General features: G+C 39.3%; 1 protein-coding gene across 4 annotated transcripts in view; it reads right to left on the bottom strand.

Moving 5' to 3' along the window:
- SLC25A46 (solute carrier family 25 member 46) overlaps positions 1-16030 on the bottom strand; it is a 32680-nt gene extending 16650 nt beyond the window's left edge. The window contains exons 1-4 of one of the 4 annotated variants that reach the window (XM_084779628.1): positions 15955-16030; positions 7249-7291; positions 5950-6007; positions 2868-2945 (exon numbers count right to left, since the gene is read on the bottom strand). In XM_084779628.1, coding sequence (XP_084635754.1) covers positions 2868-2945; positions 5950-6007; positions 7249-7291; positions 15955-16012 — 237 coding nt within the window. In that variant the 5' untranslated portion in view covers positions 16013-16030. Of the gene's footprint in view, positions 1-2867; positions 2946-5949; positions 6008-7248; positions 7292-9496; positions 10369-10402; positions 10739-15954 lie in introns of those variants that run through there. The other 3 variants (XM_084779627.1, XM_084779626.1, XM_084779629.1) reach the window with 3 other exon arrangements.
- Positions 16031-21610: the final 5580 nt, after the last annotated feature.

Raw genomic sequence — 21610 nt, 5'->3', positions numbered from 1 at the left:
TTTAATAAAGTACTCCAAAATGATTGGTTAGCTTATTTAAAACCTCATGCATCTCTATACTCAACTCCCTACTGGTCCAGCTGTTTCTACGAACTGTAGGTATCTCAAATTTCATATTCCCCTACTTCACTCAGCCACACCCATAAGCACCATTTTCCTTCTTTGTTGTACTTCCTATTTCCCTCAATAGCTCCTACTTGTTACTTGTATCCAAATCACTTATTTCCCTTTCTTCTTATCTAATCAATCATAGTTCTAAAAATTCTCAGCCTCTTATAAATTTATGTTCTCATTTCTATCCTTGTTATTACTTATATTTATCAAACTCTACAAAAGTTCACTGTTTCTACTACAATAACAACAGTAGTTTTGCTATTATCGCTATTAATCTGTTATTAGTAAAAAAAATAAATAAAGTAGCAATACTGTAAAATTAGAAGCAATACAGTATGAGGAGAAAAATGTGTTCCTTTTTTATACTACTCCCCAGCATAAGCTTTATTCTTCATTCTCCAGAGACAGCTCAGCATATTATAGAATATCAATGTGCATGGAAATATGCACAATTTTTTGTTTGTTCATTTTTAATTGATGTACATTGAAACATTAAAAAAATAACCCAGAGATCATTCAGTATCAGTACACAGAGATATCTTCTCATTTGTAAAGGCCTCCTGGTATTCTGCCAAATAAATGTACCATTGTTACTTTACTAAAATCCTCTTGCTGCACATGATAATTTTTTTCATTCATTTTTTTAATTCCTCTCTCTCTCCCTCCTTTACACACACACACACACACACACACACACACACACACACACACACCTCTGTCTGGTTTTTCGAGGAATAGCTCTGTAGACCAGGCTGGCCTCAAACTCACAGAGATCCACATGTCTCTGTCTCTGCCTCCTGAGTGCTGGGATTAAAGGCATGAACCATCACCGCCCAGCTATCTTGGCTAATTATTGTGTGCAATACCACAATATGATATCCTTGCATATACATTTTTATACATGTACACAAGTATTTATGTGGAAAAGTTCTTAAAAGTCAAATTACCAATTTTGATACAAACAAATTTGTTCCCAGTGCTCTTGTCACTCTAAAATAGTGGCTCTCAACCTTCCTAAGGCTCTTTAATGCATTTCCTCATGCTTTGGTGACCACCAACCACAAAATTATTTTCATTGCTACTTTGTAACTGTAATTTTGCTTTTGTTATAAATTGTACTGTAAATATCAAATATGCAAGATATCTAATAAGCAACCCCTATGAAAGGGTCGTTTGATACTCCCACACACACAAGGGGTCACAACCCATAGGTTGAGAATTACTGCTCTAAAACATCAATGGTCCTCTTACAGATTTTAGGATAAAATGTGCAGACCATAGAAGGCCATTTATAGATGCTGCTTACCTCATGGGCTATTTTCAATCTCTTCTTACCATCAACCTCTGCTACAAGGTATTATTATATTGCATTATATCTAGTCTCCAAAATTATAACCTCTCTTTTCCTTTTGCCTTTGAACCTCATCATGTAAAACCATTACCTCAGCATTAAGAAGCAGACTTTCTGACAAGTCAATGTACAATCATGCAAGCCAGCATCTCTCTTACCACTTTCCCATATCGGACCCTGTGTTCAACATCAGTTGCAGCCGTCAATCTTCACGGCCAACAGATTAGAAATGTTTAACTGAGAAGGAAGAGCCACCCTAAAGATTTACAGCATCATTTCCTTTTTTTTAATATTTTATTTAATTTTATTTTATGTGCATGTGTCGGTGTAGGGGTGTCAGATCTTGGAGTTACAGACAGTTGTGAGCTGCCATGTGGGTGCTGGGAATTGAACCAGGGTCCTTTGGAAGAGCAGGCAGTGCTCTTAACCACTGAGCCATCTCTCCAGCCCCCTACATTGACTTATTATAAATACACATGGCATATGTTCAAATCTCAGATGCTGAAATGGCTACAGATGATTTTTTTAACTTTTATTGAATGTGTATGATTTACACGTCATGCACCAAAATCCCTCTCCTTCCCCTAGTAAAATAAAACAAACAAACAAAAAATCTTGTCACAGAAGCTGTAGTGTATCACACAGTATAGCCTTTTGTCCACATATGTTTACTTTCAAATGTTCATTGCTAAGAGTCATGGGTCTGGTTGGAGGCCTACACTATAGTTACCGGATCCTCACTGGGACTCCAGCATCGTTTCTTTAGCCATCAAGAGCTAAAGAAAGAAAAAAAGAAAGAAAGAAAGAAAGACAAAAAAAAGAGCTAAAGAAATGACAAAAAGCCAAGTACCAGCATTCATGTGTCTCTGCTTCCTGACTATGGACTTAATGTGATCAGCTACCTTGAGCTCACGCCTCCATGTCTTCACTGTCCTGAGAGATGATATTGTTTCAAAATTTGAGTCAAAATAAACCTTTCCTTCCTTAGCTGTGTCTGTCAGGTATTTTGTTACCGCAATGAAAACACTAATGAGCGCATCAGTTGGTGGCATGTTCTCATCTACACAAAGAACTACTTTACAGGTCTCATGCTGGGCCACACAAACTGCATCACAATCTGCTGGGGGGTTGTTGTTGTTGTTGTTGTTGTTGTTGTTGTTGTTGTTACCTTGGTTTTGTTGTTAATTGTTTTTGCTTGTTTTTGTTTTTTGTTTTTTGTCTCTATGACTAAATTTTAAATCTCTTGATTGTATTTACCTTACCTACTGCTAAATTCTTGGAACTTAGCATAGTTCTTTGCAAATTTGTTGAATTAAGTGAAATTCTGGAAGACTCAAAGGAGAATTCTTATTTTAACGCTTAACAAGTTTAAATACACAGCTTTAATAGAGCAGAGTCTCACCTGAGTTTTGTTGAAGCTGTACATAATGTTGATAACTGTAAATGGAGTAAGATGATAATGCCGAGCGTGGTAATTAACCTGTAATAACATATAATATTGTTTTGGTCAAGAAAAAAATAAGGCCATTGAAATCTAAAGTTCAGCATAAACCACAGTTAAGGTCTAAAGTCAAATACAAACGCTTCAAATAAACCATCAAGTGCTGTGCATATGATGATATAAGTGCAGTACGACAACTAGAACATAAAATGCCAAGTACTGAAGACGATGAGGAGGAGGAGGATGCTTGACAAGTGAGGTTTTTTAAGCTCTGGAATTAAGTCTCACACTCATACTCATTTTGACCAAGCATTTTTTAAACTACTATAGTTTACAACCAATGGACAAATCATAAATCAGGCAAATATGTCAAGATGACATCTCCTATATCATAATGTAATATCACCACAATTTAAATATATACAAATTAATTTTACTGTTCTAAGGCATCTACAAGTACCAACGCTGTTTAGGTCGTTATTTTTCTATGCATTCTAATTTTTCAGTGACAGTATAAACAGGTTAATTTGTACTGATTCACAATGTCTTAATGTTATCTGGGAAAGTTATTTTGCAAAGAATTTAAGCTACAGGATAGCACCTACTACAATGCAGGCCAATAACCGCTAAGAGCTCCAGCACCTTACCAGAGGTCTCACAAGCTCAAAATAGCTTCTTAGTTTTATGCAGGGACTATTTGCCTTTTTCACCATACTGGTAACACTGCTGGCTCTTTACAATCATCAAGGTAGTAGCATCAACTGTACTTTCCTATTATATCCTTCACCACAGATACTCACAGAAAGGAAAAACAATCTTCATTTAAGAGTATCCTTGGTGAAGAAGTATAAAGGGTAATTACATAAAATCCTGATCTATAAGTATATATCATCTTCCTAATTAACATTTTGTGTTACATACTGAGGATAGCTGTAATGAGGGAAAAGTCTTACACGATGAATTTGCAACTTACTTAGCTACTTTTTAATCCCAGAACATCATTTTTTTCTTTTTTAAAATACCCTGTCAAACTATCACTTTGATATAAACCGTTACTTTCCACATGAAACAGTCATCCTTCCCCTTGCAGTACTGACCCCTGAACCTGGGCCTAGCATATGCTCAGCTGTTCAACTACACACTCAGACCAAGTATGTACTTGTAAGTTAACAAAGTGAGCTTGCTTTTTGTTTTGTTTTGTTGTTTGTTTAAAAAAAATTCTCAGAGTGTTTGCTGTCAACTTTTCTCCAAGTACAAGGCAGAAACACCTTAGTAAGATTTAGAATGATTTCTCTCACCAAGGAGCTCATAGGAACTACACTTTAAAATCTTGACCAGGCAGTGGCTTTCTGAAAAGGACTCTGGTTCCTCAGGAATAGAAATAAGGATGGCAAATAGGACAGCATAAATTAAAAGACTTCTGTTCAGCAAAGTAAACAACAAAGAGCCTATGAATGTGAGACATCAGACAGGAAACCAACTATCCAGAATATATACAGAACTAAAAAGATTAAACACTAAGACTCCCAAAAATTCAACCAATAAGTAGGCAAAGGAAATAAGGTTCTTTAAAGAAGGAAATACAAATGGCCAAAAATATGCAAGAAAAAAGATGCAGTATCATTATACATTAGAGAAATGTAAATCAAAGCCATATTGAGATTCCCTCTCACCCCTGTTAAAACTGTTATCATCAAGAAAGCAAACAAAAACAATTGCTGGTGACAGTGTGAGGAAAAAGAACTCTCATTCAGTGCAGCTGCTGTGGGAAGCACTACAGAGGTCCTTCATGAAAACTAGAAGCAGAACTGCTGTACACACACACAGAGAGAGGGGGGGGTGGAGGAGAGAGGAAGAGGGAGAGGGAGAGGGAGGGAGGGAGAGAGAGAGAGGACTATTATTTTGTAGTCATGAAAATAACACCTTGGAAGGAACTAGAGATCTGACTCAGCAAAATTAGCCAGTCTCAAGACAAATATCATACATTTTTCTCATATGTAGAACATACCGGTTTTTTTGTAAATTAAGGAAATAATAACAAAGTAGGATGTAAACTATTTGGGAATAAGAAGGTGATCCATAGAAAGTGGGAAAAAGGACAAAGAAAGGTAATGGGTACAAGAAAAAGCAAAGGACATGATATACATGTATGAAAATGTCATAAATTTGTATAAATATTTTATATAATTAATACATTTTAATAAATGTAAAAATAATTTGGAGGAATATATATCTCATTAAGAATATATAGTGATTAAAGACTTCCTGTGAGATAACTGGGTCTTCCAATGAAGATGAATGTCGGTGTGCTTACTTCAGTGTTTTAGTATCTGGGCACAAATCTCAGTGAATCAATGTGTTTCAAATAAGCAATATGGGGTGACAGAGAATCATGTATGGACATAAATGATAATGCATTTAGATGCATTATAAATGAATGGGGACTTTTTAGTGTAACAGTTTTTTAAATTTTAGGTTGCCTCAGATTTCACACTGCACATAACCCTTAAGAAGCCACCAATTGTGAGCTTCAGTATTCACTTCAGAAGGCACATTATCTGAAAATAAAAATGCTCCTCTTTTCAAGGACATCAAGTGTGGGAGGCTAAATATTCTTGTTTCTTTTAAAACAACATTACATAACAAACTGACTGCAGAAGCAGATGCAAGAAGCTGGTTCCAATTACTCCAGACAATCAAGACATTTTTTAAAAAAACAAACATAAATTTTGTAAAGATTATGTTGATATCTGATGAATGCATTATTATTTTAATGAGCTAGATGAAAAGTACATCAGTTTTAATTTCTAAAACGGTGAACCTTGACAGAAATGATCTAGATAAGCAAAACATCTTCAGAGTCCTGATAACTTTTAAGATTTTGAGGAGGTTTTACACCTTACAAATTGGAGAACTGACAAATTATACATTTTGGAGCATTTCACATAGAATAACGAATACAAAATTTCGTGTCATTTTATCAGAATTCTGTGCTTCTAATTAGGATTAGGCTTGTCTCAGAAAAATAAGAAATTATATTTACCTGACATTGGCGGCGTAAAACAATGCAAGGATGGGCCAGTACATTTTCTGTAAAGAGACTATACAGAAATAGTTTACATATGTCAATATACATGCCTATATACAGATTTTATTTATAACGTATATACACCTCAAGTTACTCTTACATTTTCACAATTAAGAGGATTTAATACCTATACATCAGCAAATGAGACCAACAGTAAATTCAATATAAATGAAACCTAGATCCCCAAACTTGTAAATATATATTATCTACAGTACAACGATGAAATTGATCTCTGTATGTTTGACATGAGAAATGCCACATCATTTAACTTCCCTTTCAGAAAATGTCCTATGAAAAAAATTCTCAGCCGGGCGTGGTGGTGCACGCCTTTAATCCCAGCACTCGGGAGGCAGAGGCAGGCGGATCGCTGTGAGTTCAAGGCCAGCCTGGTCTACAAAGTGAGTCCAGGATTGCCAAGGCTACACAGAGAAACCCTGTCTCGAAAAAAAAAAAATTCTCATATGAAGAGTCAATGTTTTTTCAAGATCTTCATTCTAGAAATTTTTATTTGATGTACTTGGTACTTTAGTGATAGGATTTTTTTTTTTTTTTTGAGACAGGGTTTCTCTGTGTAGCCATGGCTGTCCTGGACTCACATTGTTGACCAGGCTAGCCTCGAACTCACAGTTATCTACCTGCCTCTGCCTCCCAAGTGCGTGGATTAAAGGCGTGTGCCACCACACCCAACTTATCCCTAAGGTTTTAATATTTAAACATGATCAGTTTTTTTTTTTTTAGTTAAGATATTTTAAATGACGAAGGCCATTCTGGTATGAAGGATAAGCAATACATAAGCCCAATATTTGTGAATTTTTATTCATAATACTATAAATAAGACTGATAAATGTTCTTAGCTATAATGACCATTATAAGCAGCAACAAAACCAAAACAGGCTGACCACCAAAGGGTAACTGAAAATAAGAACCAAGCCTCTACACTGCAAAGCCACCTGGGTACCAGTGCAATGTCTAGGGAAAGGTTCGGGGCATTATCACTTTGAGAAGGAAGATTACACTTCACTCCAGCCTAATAACTGACCTATTCTATTCTAGTAGCCATTGAAAGTTACTACCACATTCAGTACAACACCACTTTGTGTTTATGCAATGGAAAGACTAGGTCCTACCTCTTCTAGAAAAAAATCAAGTTACAGACTCTAAGTATTGAATTCCTATAAAGTATATAATGTTAATAAAACCTATCAACATTAAAGGGGAAACTCTTAAGTAAAAAATCCTTAGAATAAACATTACCTTGCAAGTCCAATACCAAATCCGGCAAATCTATTCAACTGTTCTAAAATAAAAGAAATAAGATTACTCATAACCAAGATTTGTATTTACTATGATACCAGGATTTTAGAGTAACATGCTGTTCATGTAAACCTTGAATTCTGATGTAGGATAGGGAGGCAATTTAAATTGTGACTCTGGTGGAGGTTATAGCAAGTTCCAAGGTAGGGGCCTCTTCTTAAAGGAGTAACTGTTCTTTCCTTCTAATGGACTGCTGTCACAAGGGCTTGTAAAGCTGGGGTATTTCTAAGTTGTGACTGTTTTAAAAATCTTAGAAAGTTTAACTGTTATCAAAGACAACTATCTTAAAAAGTGCCAAATCACTGTAGGGACTATGTTGATTAGTGTAGAGCTAAGGACTGCCAATTTTAATTTCTGATTAAAATCATTCTAAAGTTTCTATGGCTAGTCATGACTGATCACTAAGAAACTGACCACTTACGCTGTACAATTGTCATCTACTATTACTGAGGGATGACAGTTGCATGTAAAACACCTCAAAAGTGTTCATTTGAGAGTACTTGGTTAAGTACAGCTTCTCCCTACTATCCTAGGTTTCAAATAGTTTTAAGAAGAACTGTGTAATCCAATGTGGTAGGCCCCTAGGTACATGTGTGCTCCCTTCGGTAGCACTGCTAGAAAGCTAACAGCTAAAAACACCTAGTACATGTCAAAATAGAAGTCTTTCTCCTGACTAAAGAATCCAAACCCTAATGGTAATCTAGCCAGGGGAGTGGGCTTTTAATACCAACATTCACAAGAAACCATTCTCTCTCCCCTCTGTCCTTTCAAATGAAGCCACGATCTTTATGATGAGAACACCATCTTGTAAGACTAGGCCATGCAAGCAAGATCCTGGGGAAACCACCTGCTTCCCCCTGAAACATGGACAAGCTAAGAAGAAAGCTTCCCTTGTCATGATCAAGTACTTCCTTTTGTGTGTTTATACACACAAATACTAAGTGCACATGGCATCTCTGCAAGGACTTGGGGAGGCTTTGTGCTGTTAATTATGTAGGGCTCTCCTTGTTGCAAAGTTACAGCCGCTTAACTTGGTAACAGCTTCAAAATAACACTGGTTGTGTCAGCCATTTCTCCTCCTTGCAACCATCAAGATGTAATTTAAGAAAAGACTAAAACGTTTGCTGCCTAACAACGGCAACTATACAGCAACTGCACCTGTGCTCCGAATGATTTCACTTCTAGCTTCATTCAGAAAGAGCTTCCCAGCATTATCCTGGGACCAGTACAACACAATGAGACAAGGTAACAGCCAAACTCCTCACTGGATGAGTCACTGATGCTCCCTCGCCTCCTGTGTGCTTCCTAATACTTAGGATCTTCCAGTTCAATCAAACATTTCTGCACATCCAAGTAAAACCTAAGGAACGAGTGTCCTGACTACCTATAGAATGTTAATACTTAGTGGTACAACTTGTTATTCGCAAAGAGCCAGATAGTTTCATTCTTAGAATAAAACAGAGGTTAAACATAGGTAGCTCTTGCAGTGCTGCAATTGAAGCTCTCTGATAGTCCATGAAGAGGAACTGCTTACGACGACATCAAGTGCAGGTTTTAGGTCGGGAGAAGAGAAAACTGTAGGATTTGGGATCTAACTTCAGGACTACCACGGTGAAAAGTTAAGTGAAGGAAAAGACATCCTACTGTGCATGTTTACAATATTAAACTGTTATTAATTTTATTTAGCCCTCGTAAAAATAATCAGTCATTCGACAAGTCTTAAAGAGATTAAAATTGAGAGTTCAGGGGGAAAATATAGGTAGATTTGATTGGTAGAGCCAGGCTCTAACCCCAATCTGCCTAGGCTAAAAAACGTCTTTCCAAAACACAAAGCTATGAGTCAATTAACTAAATCAAGAAAATCCACCTGCCAAAGTGAATCAGACAACAGTAAATAATCTAATTTCTTTCTTTCTCGCTTCAGGACATCGGTGGTAACGTTCCTGAGCTCCAAAACGTTCCTTCCTATCCATGCATCCTAGGTTATGTAGATGTCACCTAGGCTACGCAGATGTCACCTAGTGTGGTGATCCGAGAGCACAAATAGCGTGCAGCAGAGGATCCCTTCGGGGCAGAGGACGAAAGGAGGGCAGAGGGTGTAGTAGCGTGTGCAAGGATCTAGGCGTGCCCTGCGCGCGCTTCCGGAGTCCGCCGGCCTACCCGCCCGGGCGGGCCCCGCACTCCTCACCGCTGCTCCGGCCCGGCTGTGGGCCGTCCCCGCCTCCGGGAAAGGGCTCCTCCGCGGGGCCCTCGAGTGTCGTGGGCGCGGACGGCACCCCGTACGAAGGGCTCTTGTCGCCCCAGTGCAGGTTGCGGCTGCCCGGGATATCTGGGGGCGTCGTCACCCAGTGGCCCAGGTCCGACCCAGAACCGAAGGAGCGCGCATGGAAGGGGACGCCGAAAGCTGGATCGTCCCGCACGCCTCCCCGGTAGCCCAGGCCATCGAAGCCCTCAGGGCGCCGCGGATGCATCTCGGACCAGCGAACGAGGACGAGAGAGGCCGGCCCACGGAGCCCTGGCCTCCACCGCGTCCCCGCCGCAGCCGCTGCGCGTCAGGAGACTGACAACCGGAAGTCACGACTGGAACCCGGAAGTCCTGGGAGCACGTGACTCCGCCTATACACGCGCGCTTCTTCCTGACTTGGTTGCTAGGGAGACGCAGCGGCGGTCTATGGCTGGAAGCGGAAGGATGCTTGCTGGGCCTGGCCCCAGGAGATTCAAGGTGTGAACTCTGCTTGCAGAGATGCTGAGGAGCAGTGCAGCAGCCCGGGATGACCTAGGCCGGTTGCAACAAGCCGGCTCCCGTCACTCAGGTGTCCCACCCTTCCCTGGGGAACCCTGCCTGAGGGTGAGAGTAGCATTCAGTTCCCCACTGCCTGAGCCACCAGAGCAGGCATTAGCAAAGTTCAAATCAAGAACACTCTCATGTGTGAATATATTACTGCCCTCTGCGACACAGGAATCAAGTGTTAACTTCAGTAATGCGACTATAAACAGTTTTCTCTTTTCTGATATATGTAAGTCGGGTTACTGAGATCACAGGGTTGTCACTAAACACCCCCCCCCCATTAAGACTATTGATTCCCCCCACTACCTGTTTTTATTAGCTTCTTGGGCTCTTGGGGCTGGGTGGCTGATTGAGTTTTGCATAGCTTCTTTCTGAACCTTCTTCCCAACTGAACGCTAGAACCTGCGGGCGTTGAGAAGAGAACCCTGACGTATTGCATTCAAAAGCGATTAGCTTCATTTTTAAAGGGATAATCAGCTTCGGGGACAACGACGTTTCTTGAGTTAAGTTATGTTGTGCTTTGGCAAAATGTGGGGAATCTCTTGATCTAGTATTCCTTGAGTGCTAAAATCAAAGCACTACTACATCTGGCAATAAAAGATTTTTTTTTCCTCAACTTGCTGAAGGGAGGAAATGGGCTCGCGGACCATAAACGTTTCTGTATGTTTGATGGCATGTTTTAAGGAAAATGAGGAGAGGGAGAGAGAGGGAGTTTTAATACAGAAACGTTGCACGTCACAATTTCACATCCTCGAAAGTAGGGAAAAAATAAATTGCACCTCGAAAGTTAGCTGAGGGGAAACAAAGCCATGAAAGCCATTACCCTCACGTTACAGCTGTAACGCATTCTATTCTTCGTTGTTTAAAAAAAAATTGGAAGAGAATATTTGGATATTTGTATGTAGTGAATTAAAAGACTTTCTAAGCCAACAGCAAATCTAAAAACAATTTAAGGAACTGGAAAATATTTAGTTATTTTTACTGTAGATTTTCAATTTGGTAAATTAAAAATAGCTGTAATCAGCATGAAAAGATAAGTGACAAACTGTAAAAATGGTATTTAGAATAACTTAGACAATGGATCATTACTCAACAGAGCGATTTTTACCAGTGAATGACAGTAAATCAGTATAAATATGATCAAAGGCTTTGAAGAGGCTACTTTAAAAGGAAACAGGTGAATAATCATAGCAAATATGTCTCTCAGTAATGAAAACATTTTATATGAACCGTCACCTTTCACCGTTAAATGCCAGTTTTAGCCAGGCATCGTGGCTGGCTGAGCACTAAGGAGGCTGGACAGGAGGATTGCCAGGAGTGCCCAGCCAGCCTGGATTACAGGGTGAAACACAGTCTTAGACCAAAACAGAACAGTAAATGTCGGTCTTTACACAAAAATGCACATTGTTGTTCCAGGTGAGAAAAAGAGTATCTCTCACATAAGGGATCCTTACAAAAACATAACATTTTTGGGGAGAGTAGTTTGGTAATTTGTCATCTTTTAAACTCTTAAATTTTAGAAACTAAATATAATACATGTGCCCTATACATGCTTACATGCTTCCAGCTTATATAGTATGCATGTACATATACTTACCAACAATAAGAAAAGCTATAGAGCTCTAAATAACAAGTCATGATTAACCTACTAGTCATTAAGTGAAATATCAGTACAGATCATTATTTAAAATATACATATTGATCATCTGTCTTAGGACATATGTTGGTTTTTTAGATGTGATTTTTTTTGCATGTGAATGTGGTGGACATATACATGTGTGTGGACATAAGTGTGCATGCATATAGAGGTCCAAAGTTGACATTGGCTATCTTGCTCAATTGATCTGCACTTTATTTATTGAAGCATGGCCTCTTACTAAAGCTGGAGCTGACAACTGCAGATAATCTAGCTAGCCATCTTGCCCCAGGAATACCATGGCCTCAGCCTACTGAGGGCTGAGATTGCGGGCAGCCCTCGCACCTACCTGGCTTTTACATGGGTGCTGCCAATCTGAACTACTGTCCTCACATTTGCACAGCAAGTGCTTTATCCCAAGAGTCACTTCCATGCCCGGCTCCAGATCTCTTTTAAACACCAGGGACATGGTGTTAAATCAGCTAGAATTATTGTTTAAAGAAATGTAATATGAATAAATTAATAAAATATATTTAAAAAATAACAATTGAGATATAATATGACTAAATTAATAAAATATATCTTTTAAAAAAGAGACAAACAGCAGACGTTCTACCCATGAACATACAATGTCAAATAATTCAGAGAAGACAAGGTAAGTCAAAGGAGGCTTTGAAAAGAACTGAACAGTAATGTAGCCTTTATAGATGAGCTGTTCTAGAAGACAGTCCTCTCTGAAGAAGTGCCCTCTGAACCCGGGACTGAGTGACACAAAGGAGTGAGCCATGTTTAATTACCTGGAAGAGAAGTTTCAAGGCCAAACTAGGAACCTGGTCCAGGTAACAAGCTGGGTAGCAAGCTGAGCAGGCTGAATGTGATATAAAAATAACAATAATATATGAGGGTTAACCTTAAAAGAAATCAGAAGCCATGTGTAATTCTGGTTTGGCACTTTATTTTGATTTCTGTAAAATACTGATGGGTACAATAAAAATAAAAGATTAATTGGAAAATACAAGAAATGAGGGTTGAGAAAGTGCAGCCAGGTCTTACAGGCAAGATGGAGGGGACAATGGATTACACTGAGGTGTTCTTGAGATTGGAAGAATGATGAGGCGTTAATGCTATTTCAGAAAGGAGTGAATGCTTTCTGTGTTTAGTAGGCCAGCACAAGCTGCTGGGAAAATATACCAGTAACGTGATCTGCAGTGATGAAGGCAATATAAGAAATTAGACTTAGATGTTTAAAGATTATAATACAATGGGTATTAACTAGCATTAAAATTCTATATTAAATATCTACCATATGATCTCACATTTTAATAATGTATTAATAAAAATACAATAAGATGGTAAGCACCAAAATGTGGGTTAGCAAGATTTTATCTTTTTATGTGCATATCCTAATTGCTTTAAAAATCTTGGGTATTTGTCTTAAGAAAATAATTATTTTAGTAAAAATGAAATTACTAGAACAGATCCAGTTATAGGCAGACAGCAATAAAGATATTTCTGGATTATTAATAATGTTGGCATCTTTTAATCAACATGCCACAGTATTATCAAAGTTCTGTCATTCTATATTCTTTTGGTTTTTCGAGACGGGGTCTCTCTGTGTAGTCCTGGCTGTCCTGGACTCACTTTGTAGACCAAGCTGGCCTCGAACTCATAGCAATCTGCCTACCTCTGCCTCCTGAGTGATCGGATTAAAGGCGTGCGCCACCACACCTGGCTCTGTCATTCTATATTCAAACTATTTTGCTGAAATGGCCCATGTTCTATAAATTCAAATGCTTTGAAAAACTCATAACATTGACCTGAAACATGAATTTTAGAAACTGTCCAATATACATTATATGAAAATTGTAGTAATATTAATTTTGTTAGTTATCTATTAAAGCATGAAAAATCATTTCTATAACTGACCAGCTCAAAACAACATTCATTATCATATACTTTCCATGAATAAATGATTTTGAAGTGACTCAAATTCCTGACGAAGGATGGAACAAACCCAACATTGTCTGGGTTTGACTGTGACTGGATAATCCAGTCTAAGATCTCTCACTCAGATAGCTGGGAAAAGAATTCTTCTATTGCTTGATGATTGGCTGATTTCCATTCCTTACCATCTGGAACTCTTCATAGGCATTCTTGAGTGACCTTATATTATAGACTGCCTTTTTCTATAGTGAGAGACGCCAGAGGTGAATGAGAGAGAAAACACAATGTTATCTATGACCTAGTTGATCCCACTACATTCTCGAGTCATTAAATCAGGGCTGAGCATGGTGGCCCAGCACTCGGGAGGCAGAGGTAGGTTGATTGCTGTGAGTTCAAGACCAGCCTGGTCTACAAAGTGAGTCCAGGACAGCCAGGGCTACACAGAGAAACCCTGTATTTAAAAATAATATAAAGTAGAGCTGGATGTGGTGGTGCACGCCTTTAATCCCAGAACCTGTGTGGCAGAAGCACTTGGATCTTTATGAGTTCAAGGCCAGCCTGGTCTACAAAGTAAGTCCAGGACAGCCAGGGCTACACACCCTGTCTCAAAACAAACAAACAAACAAACAAAAAAAAGAGTCAGCAAATCTAACCTCACAGTGAAAAGGAAAGAGGTTTGACTCTGTCTTTTTAAAGGGGGGTGTGTGAAAATTATTACCCAAATTATTAATAAGAAAGCCTTCATTTAATTACTAGCAGTGTATTAGTCAGGGTTTTCTTTTTTAATATGTATTTATTTTTATGTATATGAGTGCTCTATCTGCATGTACACCTGCAGGCCAGAGGCGGACATTAGATCCCATTATAGGTGGTTGTGAGCCACCATGTGGGCGCTGTGAATTGAACTCAGGATCTCTGGAAAGCAGACAGTGCAATTAACCTCTGAGCCATCTCTAGAGGAACAAATCTCATACAATGAATCATTATGGGGAAGGGAATTTGTTAGACTGGTTTACAGGCTGTGGTGCAACTAGTCCAACAACGGATGTCTACCAATGGAAGGTCCAAGAACGTAGTAGTTGTTCAGTCCTCAAGGCTGGATGTCTCAGCTGACATTCAGTATCCACTGACATCCTGAAGAAGTAGGCTCAGGAGACAACTTCCTGAACAGAACTCCAACAGCCCAGGCTGTAAGGTCAACAATAAATAAATGGGACCTTATGAGGCTGAGAAGCTTCTGTGAGGCAGGAGACACTGTCAACAGAACAAAGCGACAGCCTGCAGACTAGGAAAAGATCTTCACCAACCCTACAACTAACAAAGGACTAATACCAAAAATATATAAAGAGCTCAAAAAGTTAAACACCACCCAACCAAATAACCCAATTAAGAAATGGGGCTCAGAACTAAACAGAGAATTCTCAACAGAGGAATATTGAATGGCTGAGAAACACTTAAAGAAATGTTCAACGTCCTTAGTCATCAGAGAAACACAAATCAAAACGACTCTGAGATTCTCTCTTACACCCATCAGAATGGTTAAGATCAAAAACTCAAGTGACACCACATGCTAGCGAGGATGTAGAGAAAGGAGAAAACTCCTTCATTGCTGGTGGGAGTGAAAACTTGTATAACCACTTTGGAAATCAATCTGGCACTTTCTCAGAAAACTGGGAATAGAGCTACCTCAAGACCCAGCTATTTCACTCCTTGAAATATACCCAAAAGATGCTCCACCACATAACAAGGACATTTGTTCAACTATGATCATACTAGCCTTATTTATAATAGCAGAATCTGTAAACCTAGATGTGCCTCAGTCCAAGAATGGGTAAAGAAACTGTGGTACATTTACACAATGGAATACTACTCAGCTATTAAAAACAAAAAATCTTGAAATTTGCAGGCAAATAGATGAAACTAGAAATGATCATCCTGAGTGAGTTAACCCAGACCAAGAAATATACACATGGTGTATACTCACTTATAACTGGACACAGCCCAACAGGGATGCCCTCTCAGAGTCTTCATTTAGTGGGGGATTGGGATAGATGCTGGAACTTCCTATTCAGTATTGTTTTTTAAAATTACATGTATAAGCTGTAGGTCTGGCTAGCAATCAATCAAGACACAGACACTTGTTATATTTTAAAATAGCCTTAGTTAGCCCGGGACAGGGCAGATATCAACCCTCTAAACTACCTCCCATAGTGGGGCAGGCATGGGATCCCTGTCTCAATCACATACCATTTGCTTCTAATAATTTCTATCAAATTACCTCCCATCCATAATCCCAAATACTTGCTAGTGTTCTTCATCTGGGCTGCATTCTCCATCCACACCGGCCATGTGCTTCTCCTCCATTTAACCCATGGCGGCCTTCCTCTCTTCCCTTCAGGTCTCTCTCCTTTCTCCTTTCTCGTGGCAGTCTTTCTTCTTCCCAGAATTCCTCTCTCTTAGCCCCACCTATCTCCTCTGCCCTGCCTAGGTGGGATGGCTTTTTATTAAGCAAAAGGTGGGTCAGAGACAGCAAGCACTAATTAGCATCAAAATACATCAGACCATCCCCCCAACAACTGGGATTCCAGGTGAGACAGGTATGGGAAAATGGGGAAATGGAAGGAGCCAGGAACCCTAAGAGAAGACCATCAAGGCTGGTGGGTCTGGACCCAGGGGGATCTGCTCAAACTGCTGTTCCAACCAAGGACAATACATGCAGTAAACCTAGACCCACTATTCAGATCTAGCCAATGGACAGCACATTCTCCACAGTTGTCTAGAGAGCAGGGACTGACTCTGACATGATCTCTGGTGCCCCCTATTTGACCAATTCCCCTTGGTGGGGAGGCCTGATGGCACTCAGAGGAAGGGGAAGCAGGCTACCCAAATGAGACCTGATAGGCTGTGATCATATGGTGGGGGAGGAGGTCAGTCTCCCTTCTGTCATAGGCCTCGGGAAGGGGAATAGGGTAAAAGTGGGAGGGAGGGGGGGAACAGGAAGATACAAGTGAGGGGATAACAATTGAGATGTAATCTGAATAAATTATTTAAAGAAAAAAAACTTTTTAAAAAAAGATCTGTCTTTCTACTTCAAAATATCCAGAATAAAGGGCTTCTTCCCACTTCAAATAATTTAATTAAGAAGACTGTCTCTCAGAGGTGTATACCAGGTGTTTGGGTTTTGCATAATTCCAGATGTAGTCAAGTTGACAACTAAGAGTAACCATCAAATACTCTTCCTATTTAGTAATATTAATTAATTCACTTTACTTGAAGAAAATCATTTGCTGTGGTTCGGATATAGTTTGAATGTATCCCCACTAGGGTCATGTGCTAGAAAACTGGTCCTAAATAGAGCAGTGTTGAAAGATGGTAGAGGGCTGGAGAGATGGCTCAGAGGTTAAGAGGCCCTGAGTTCAATTCCCAGCAACCACATGGTGGCTCACAACCATCTAGATTGTGATCTAATACCCTCTTCTGGTGTGCAGTTGTACATACAGACGGAGCACTATACACATAATAAATAAATCCTTAAAAAATAAAAATAAAAGAAAGATGGTAGAACTTTTAAGAAGTTGGTGACTTGGTGAAAGGTTGGAGATGTTAGAAGAGATCCAAGTAAATTTCTTTGATTGAGTTGGTTATGACAAAAGAAGCAAGCCTAGTTCCCATGCTGTTCTGTTTGTTTGTTTGCTTTTTGTTTTTGAGACAGGGTCTCTCTGTGTAGCCTTGGCTGTCCTGCACAGGCTTTGTAGACCAGGCTGGCCTTGAACTCACAGCAATCCACCTGCCTGTGCCTCCCAAAGTGCTGGGATTAAAGGTGTGTGCCACCACATCTGGCAAGCCTAGTTTCCAAATCTCGCATTTCCAGCCTCTCCATGTGCTCACTTCCTAATGCTGGTCGCCCTTTTTTAATATCATACAGGAGCCCCAAACAATGGGCCACCTGCTGTTCAGCTATCAGTCTCTACAGCTCCATAAATGGCCAGGTTCAGAATATGTTTCTCAGCCATTTGAATTCCGTGTTTTCAGAACTCTGTTTAGTTCCATGCCCCATTTAAGTGGGGAATGTTCATTTATTGTTATTTAAATTTTTTAGTTCTTTATATAGTATAGATACTAACCCTCTGTCTAGTATATAAGTGGTAAATATTTTCCTCACTCTCTAGGCTGCCTATTTTTTAAGTGTTTCATGAGGTCCCATTTATTGATTTTTTTGATCTTCATGCCTGTGCAATCAGTATCCTGCTCAGAAAGTCTGTTCCTATATAAATGAGTTCCAGCATATTACCTACTTTCTCATCTTCAGAGTCAAGGTATCCTGTCTCATGTTGAGGATCTTGAGCTATTTAAAGTGTTTTGTGCACAGTGAGAGGTGGAAACTGACTTTCATTATTCTGTATGTAGCTATCAAGTTTGACTGGCGCCATTTATTGAAGATGTTGTCTTTTGTCCAAAATGTTTTGTTGGCATCTTTGTCAAAAATCAGATGGCTTAAGAGTGTGGGGTGCAGCCTTATATGTGGGTTCTCAAGTCTATCCCATTGATTGGTGAGTCTGTTTTTATGCTTATGCCATGCTGCTTAATTATTATAGGTCTATTGTATAGATTAAAATCTGAGATGGTGATACCTCCAGCAGTTGTTTGTTTGGTTGGTTGGTTTTGTTTATTTGTTTTGTTTTGCAATTCAGGACCGTTTTTGCTATCATGAATCTTTTTATTCCATATGAAATTAAATATTTTAATTTCTGGGAAGAATTGCATTGGGATTTTGATGAGGATTGTGTTGATGAGATATGGATTTCTTTTGGTAGGACAGCCATTTTCACACTATTAATCCTGCCAAGCATGATCATTTCCATCCCCTGGTATATTCTTCAGTTTCTATTTTCAGTGTCTTAAAGTTTTCATTGTACAGGTTTTTCACTTTTTTATTCAAAAGAAAGATATGATTCAAATTAATAAAATTAGAGAAGAAAAATGAGACATTACAACAAATACTAAAGAAATTCAAAAGATCATAAGAACATTCTTTTTAAATCTGTATCTTAACAAACGTAAAATATAACCTACAAATATTAAATCAAAACCAGGTGTGGTGGCACACTCCTTTAATCCCAGCATTAAGGAGGCAGAGGCAGGTGGATCTCTGTGAGTCAAGGCCAGCCTGGTCTACAAAGCAAGTTCAGAACAGCCAGGGCTACACAGAGAAACACTGTCTAAGGGGGGGGGGGGGTAAAATTACATCAAGATGAAGTGGGAATGAGAGCCCATGGCCACATGGATCTAGTTCAGATTTCTACCAGACCTTCAAAGAAGAAATAACACCAATATCTTTCTATTTCATTAATTTCTGTTCTGATTTTTATTATCTCTTGTTGTCTACTTGGTTTTGGTTTGGTCTGCTAGGATTTCTCTGAAATCTTAAGCTGCATTACAAAGAGTTTGGGTTTGTTTGTTTTGTTTTGTTTTGCTCTTTCTGGTTTTTAATGTAAGCACTTAGACCTATAATTTGTTCTTCTAGAACTGCTTTTATGTGTTCTAGAAGTTTTGTTGTGTTGTGCTTTCGTTTTCATTTAGTTCCAGGAATCTTAAAACTTCTTTCTTGGTTTCTTGTGTGACCCAGTCATCATTAGCTAATGAGTTGTTTGATCTCATGAGTCTGTGCACTCACTGGAGCTTTGTTTGCTGTTGGTTTCAAGTTTTATTGCACTGTGGTCAGGAAGGATATACAATTACTTAAATTTGTCTGAAGTTATTTAAATTTTCCCTTAAGATTTGTTTTGCGCTCCAAGGTGTGGTCTATTTTAGAGAAATTTCAGTGCACTGTTGAGTAGACTGTATATTCTTTGCTGTTTCAGTAGATTATTCTAAAGGTGTTCGTTAGGGCCATTTGATGCATATCTGTATTTTCTCTGTATTTTTGTACAGGTAACCTGCCTAGTGGAGCATGTTGTGTATTGGAATCACTCACTATTAACATGTTGATGTTAATCTTTATTTTTTATTCTAGTAGTACCGATTTCATAAAGTTGGATGCACCACAGTGATAGGTAGATAGATAGATAGATAGATAGATAGATAGATAGATAGACAGACAGATAGAGATTTAAGTTTAGAATTCCTGTTTAGAATTAAGTGTTCTCTTATCTCTTCTGGTTAGTTTTGTTTGAAGCCTTTTCTGTCAGTGTTAGGATAGCAAAGCCTGCTTTCTTCCTCATCCATTTGCTTGGAGTACCTTTTTTTTTTTTTTTAACCATCTTTTTCTTAAGGTAATGCCTGTCTTTAAAGACAACGGAAAGATGGATTGTTTCTCAATCCATTCAACTAACCTGTGTCTTTTGATTAGGGGGCTGAAACAATTAAAAATTAAACTTGTTATTGGAAAGTGTTTATTTATTGCAGTCATCTTTTTAAGACAGGGTTGCTCTGTGTAGCTCTGGCTTGTACTGAACAGATATAAATCAGGCGTGCCTTGAAATCACCTGTCTCTGCCTCCCAAGTGCTGGAATTAAAGGTGTGAGCCGCCAGGACCAGCAATATTTGTTTGTGGGGCCAGGAATGCTCTGGGCCTGCATGGCCGGGAATGCACATAATCTGATGACCCCCACCTCTGCCACCCTTGAGGTGGCCAGGTTTCAGGTTAAAAGTCCTCTCTCCTTATACGGGCATATCCAACCAGCACCTGGAATTCCTCCTCACACAAATGAAGCATTTCCAGCTGCAGGGGGCGCACACCCGTAATCTCAGGCACGTGAGAAACTGAAGCAAGGGGATTACTGTGAATTACAGGCTAATTTGTGCTGCAAAAAGAGACCCTGCCTCAAAAGAAAAACCAACCAACCAACCAACCACAAGAACAACAACAAAAGCCCACAGGTGTGTTTGTGTTGGGTTAAAGCCTGTGGGCTCCAGAATGAGTGGGCCTCAAAACCAAGGACTCTGAGAGAAAGCAAGGGGGCAGGCATCTTGGAGGGCTTGGTGGGGGCAAAGGGAAGGGGAAGAAATGATGTATTCATATTGAAATTATAACCAAGTTATGATTTCAAAAAGTGTTTTTAAGGGGGCTGGAGAGGTGGCTCAGAGGTTAAGAGCATTGTCTGCTCTTCCAGAGGTCCTGAGTTCAATTCCCAGCAACCACTTGGTGGCTCACAATCATCCATAATGTGATCTGATGCCGTCTTATGACATGCAGGTGTACATGCAGATAGAGCAGTCATATATATATATATATATATATATATATATATATATATATATATATATATATATATATATATATAATATGTAAAGTTTTTTTTAATATTTAGAAAATACAGGGGCTGGAGAGATGGCTCAGCAGTGCCGAGCACAGCTGCTTTTCCCTGGGGTCTGAGTTCAAGTACCCACAGGGCAGCCATCATTCATCTGTAACTCTTAACTCCAAGAGATCCAAAGCTCCTGCTTCTGGATTTTGTATGCACCAGGCGTGCACATGGTCAACAGACATGCAGGGAAAACACCCACAAGCAAGTAATAAAATCAAAATCAAACAAACAAACAACAAAATAAACTAAGCACTGAGCTAGAGAGAATGGGGTGGTAAAAAGCTGAGTGGCCGTTGCACACTCTTGGGGTTCAATTCTCAGTGACCATTTGCATTTATGTCTCCCAGTCTATGCTACCACAGGGCAATGGTTCCCAGAGTTGTCTACATGTGTGTACTTGGGGAGGTAAGAGGTCATTCTTGGCTGTCATTCCTCAGGTGCCAGCCACCTTGACATTTTTATAATTAAAATTAGAGGTATGTGTGTATAATTGTCTGGGAGTGTATCCTATTGTGTGCCTGTGGAGGTCAGATTATAATGTGTGGGGGGTCAGTTCTGTCCTTCCATGATGTGGGTCCTGGGAATTGAACTCAGATTGTCAGGATGGGTGGCAAGCACCTATACCTG

The sequence above is a fragment of the Acomys minous genome, assembly GCF_964271855.1.
Source record: "Acomys minous genome assembly, chromosome: 4".
In the NCBI taxonomy this organism is placed as follows: domain Eukaryota; kingdom Metazoa; phylum Chordata; class Mammalia; order Rodentia; family Muridae; genus Acomys; species Acomys minous.
This window is presented reverse-complemented; position numbering and strand designations above follow the sequence as displayed.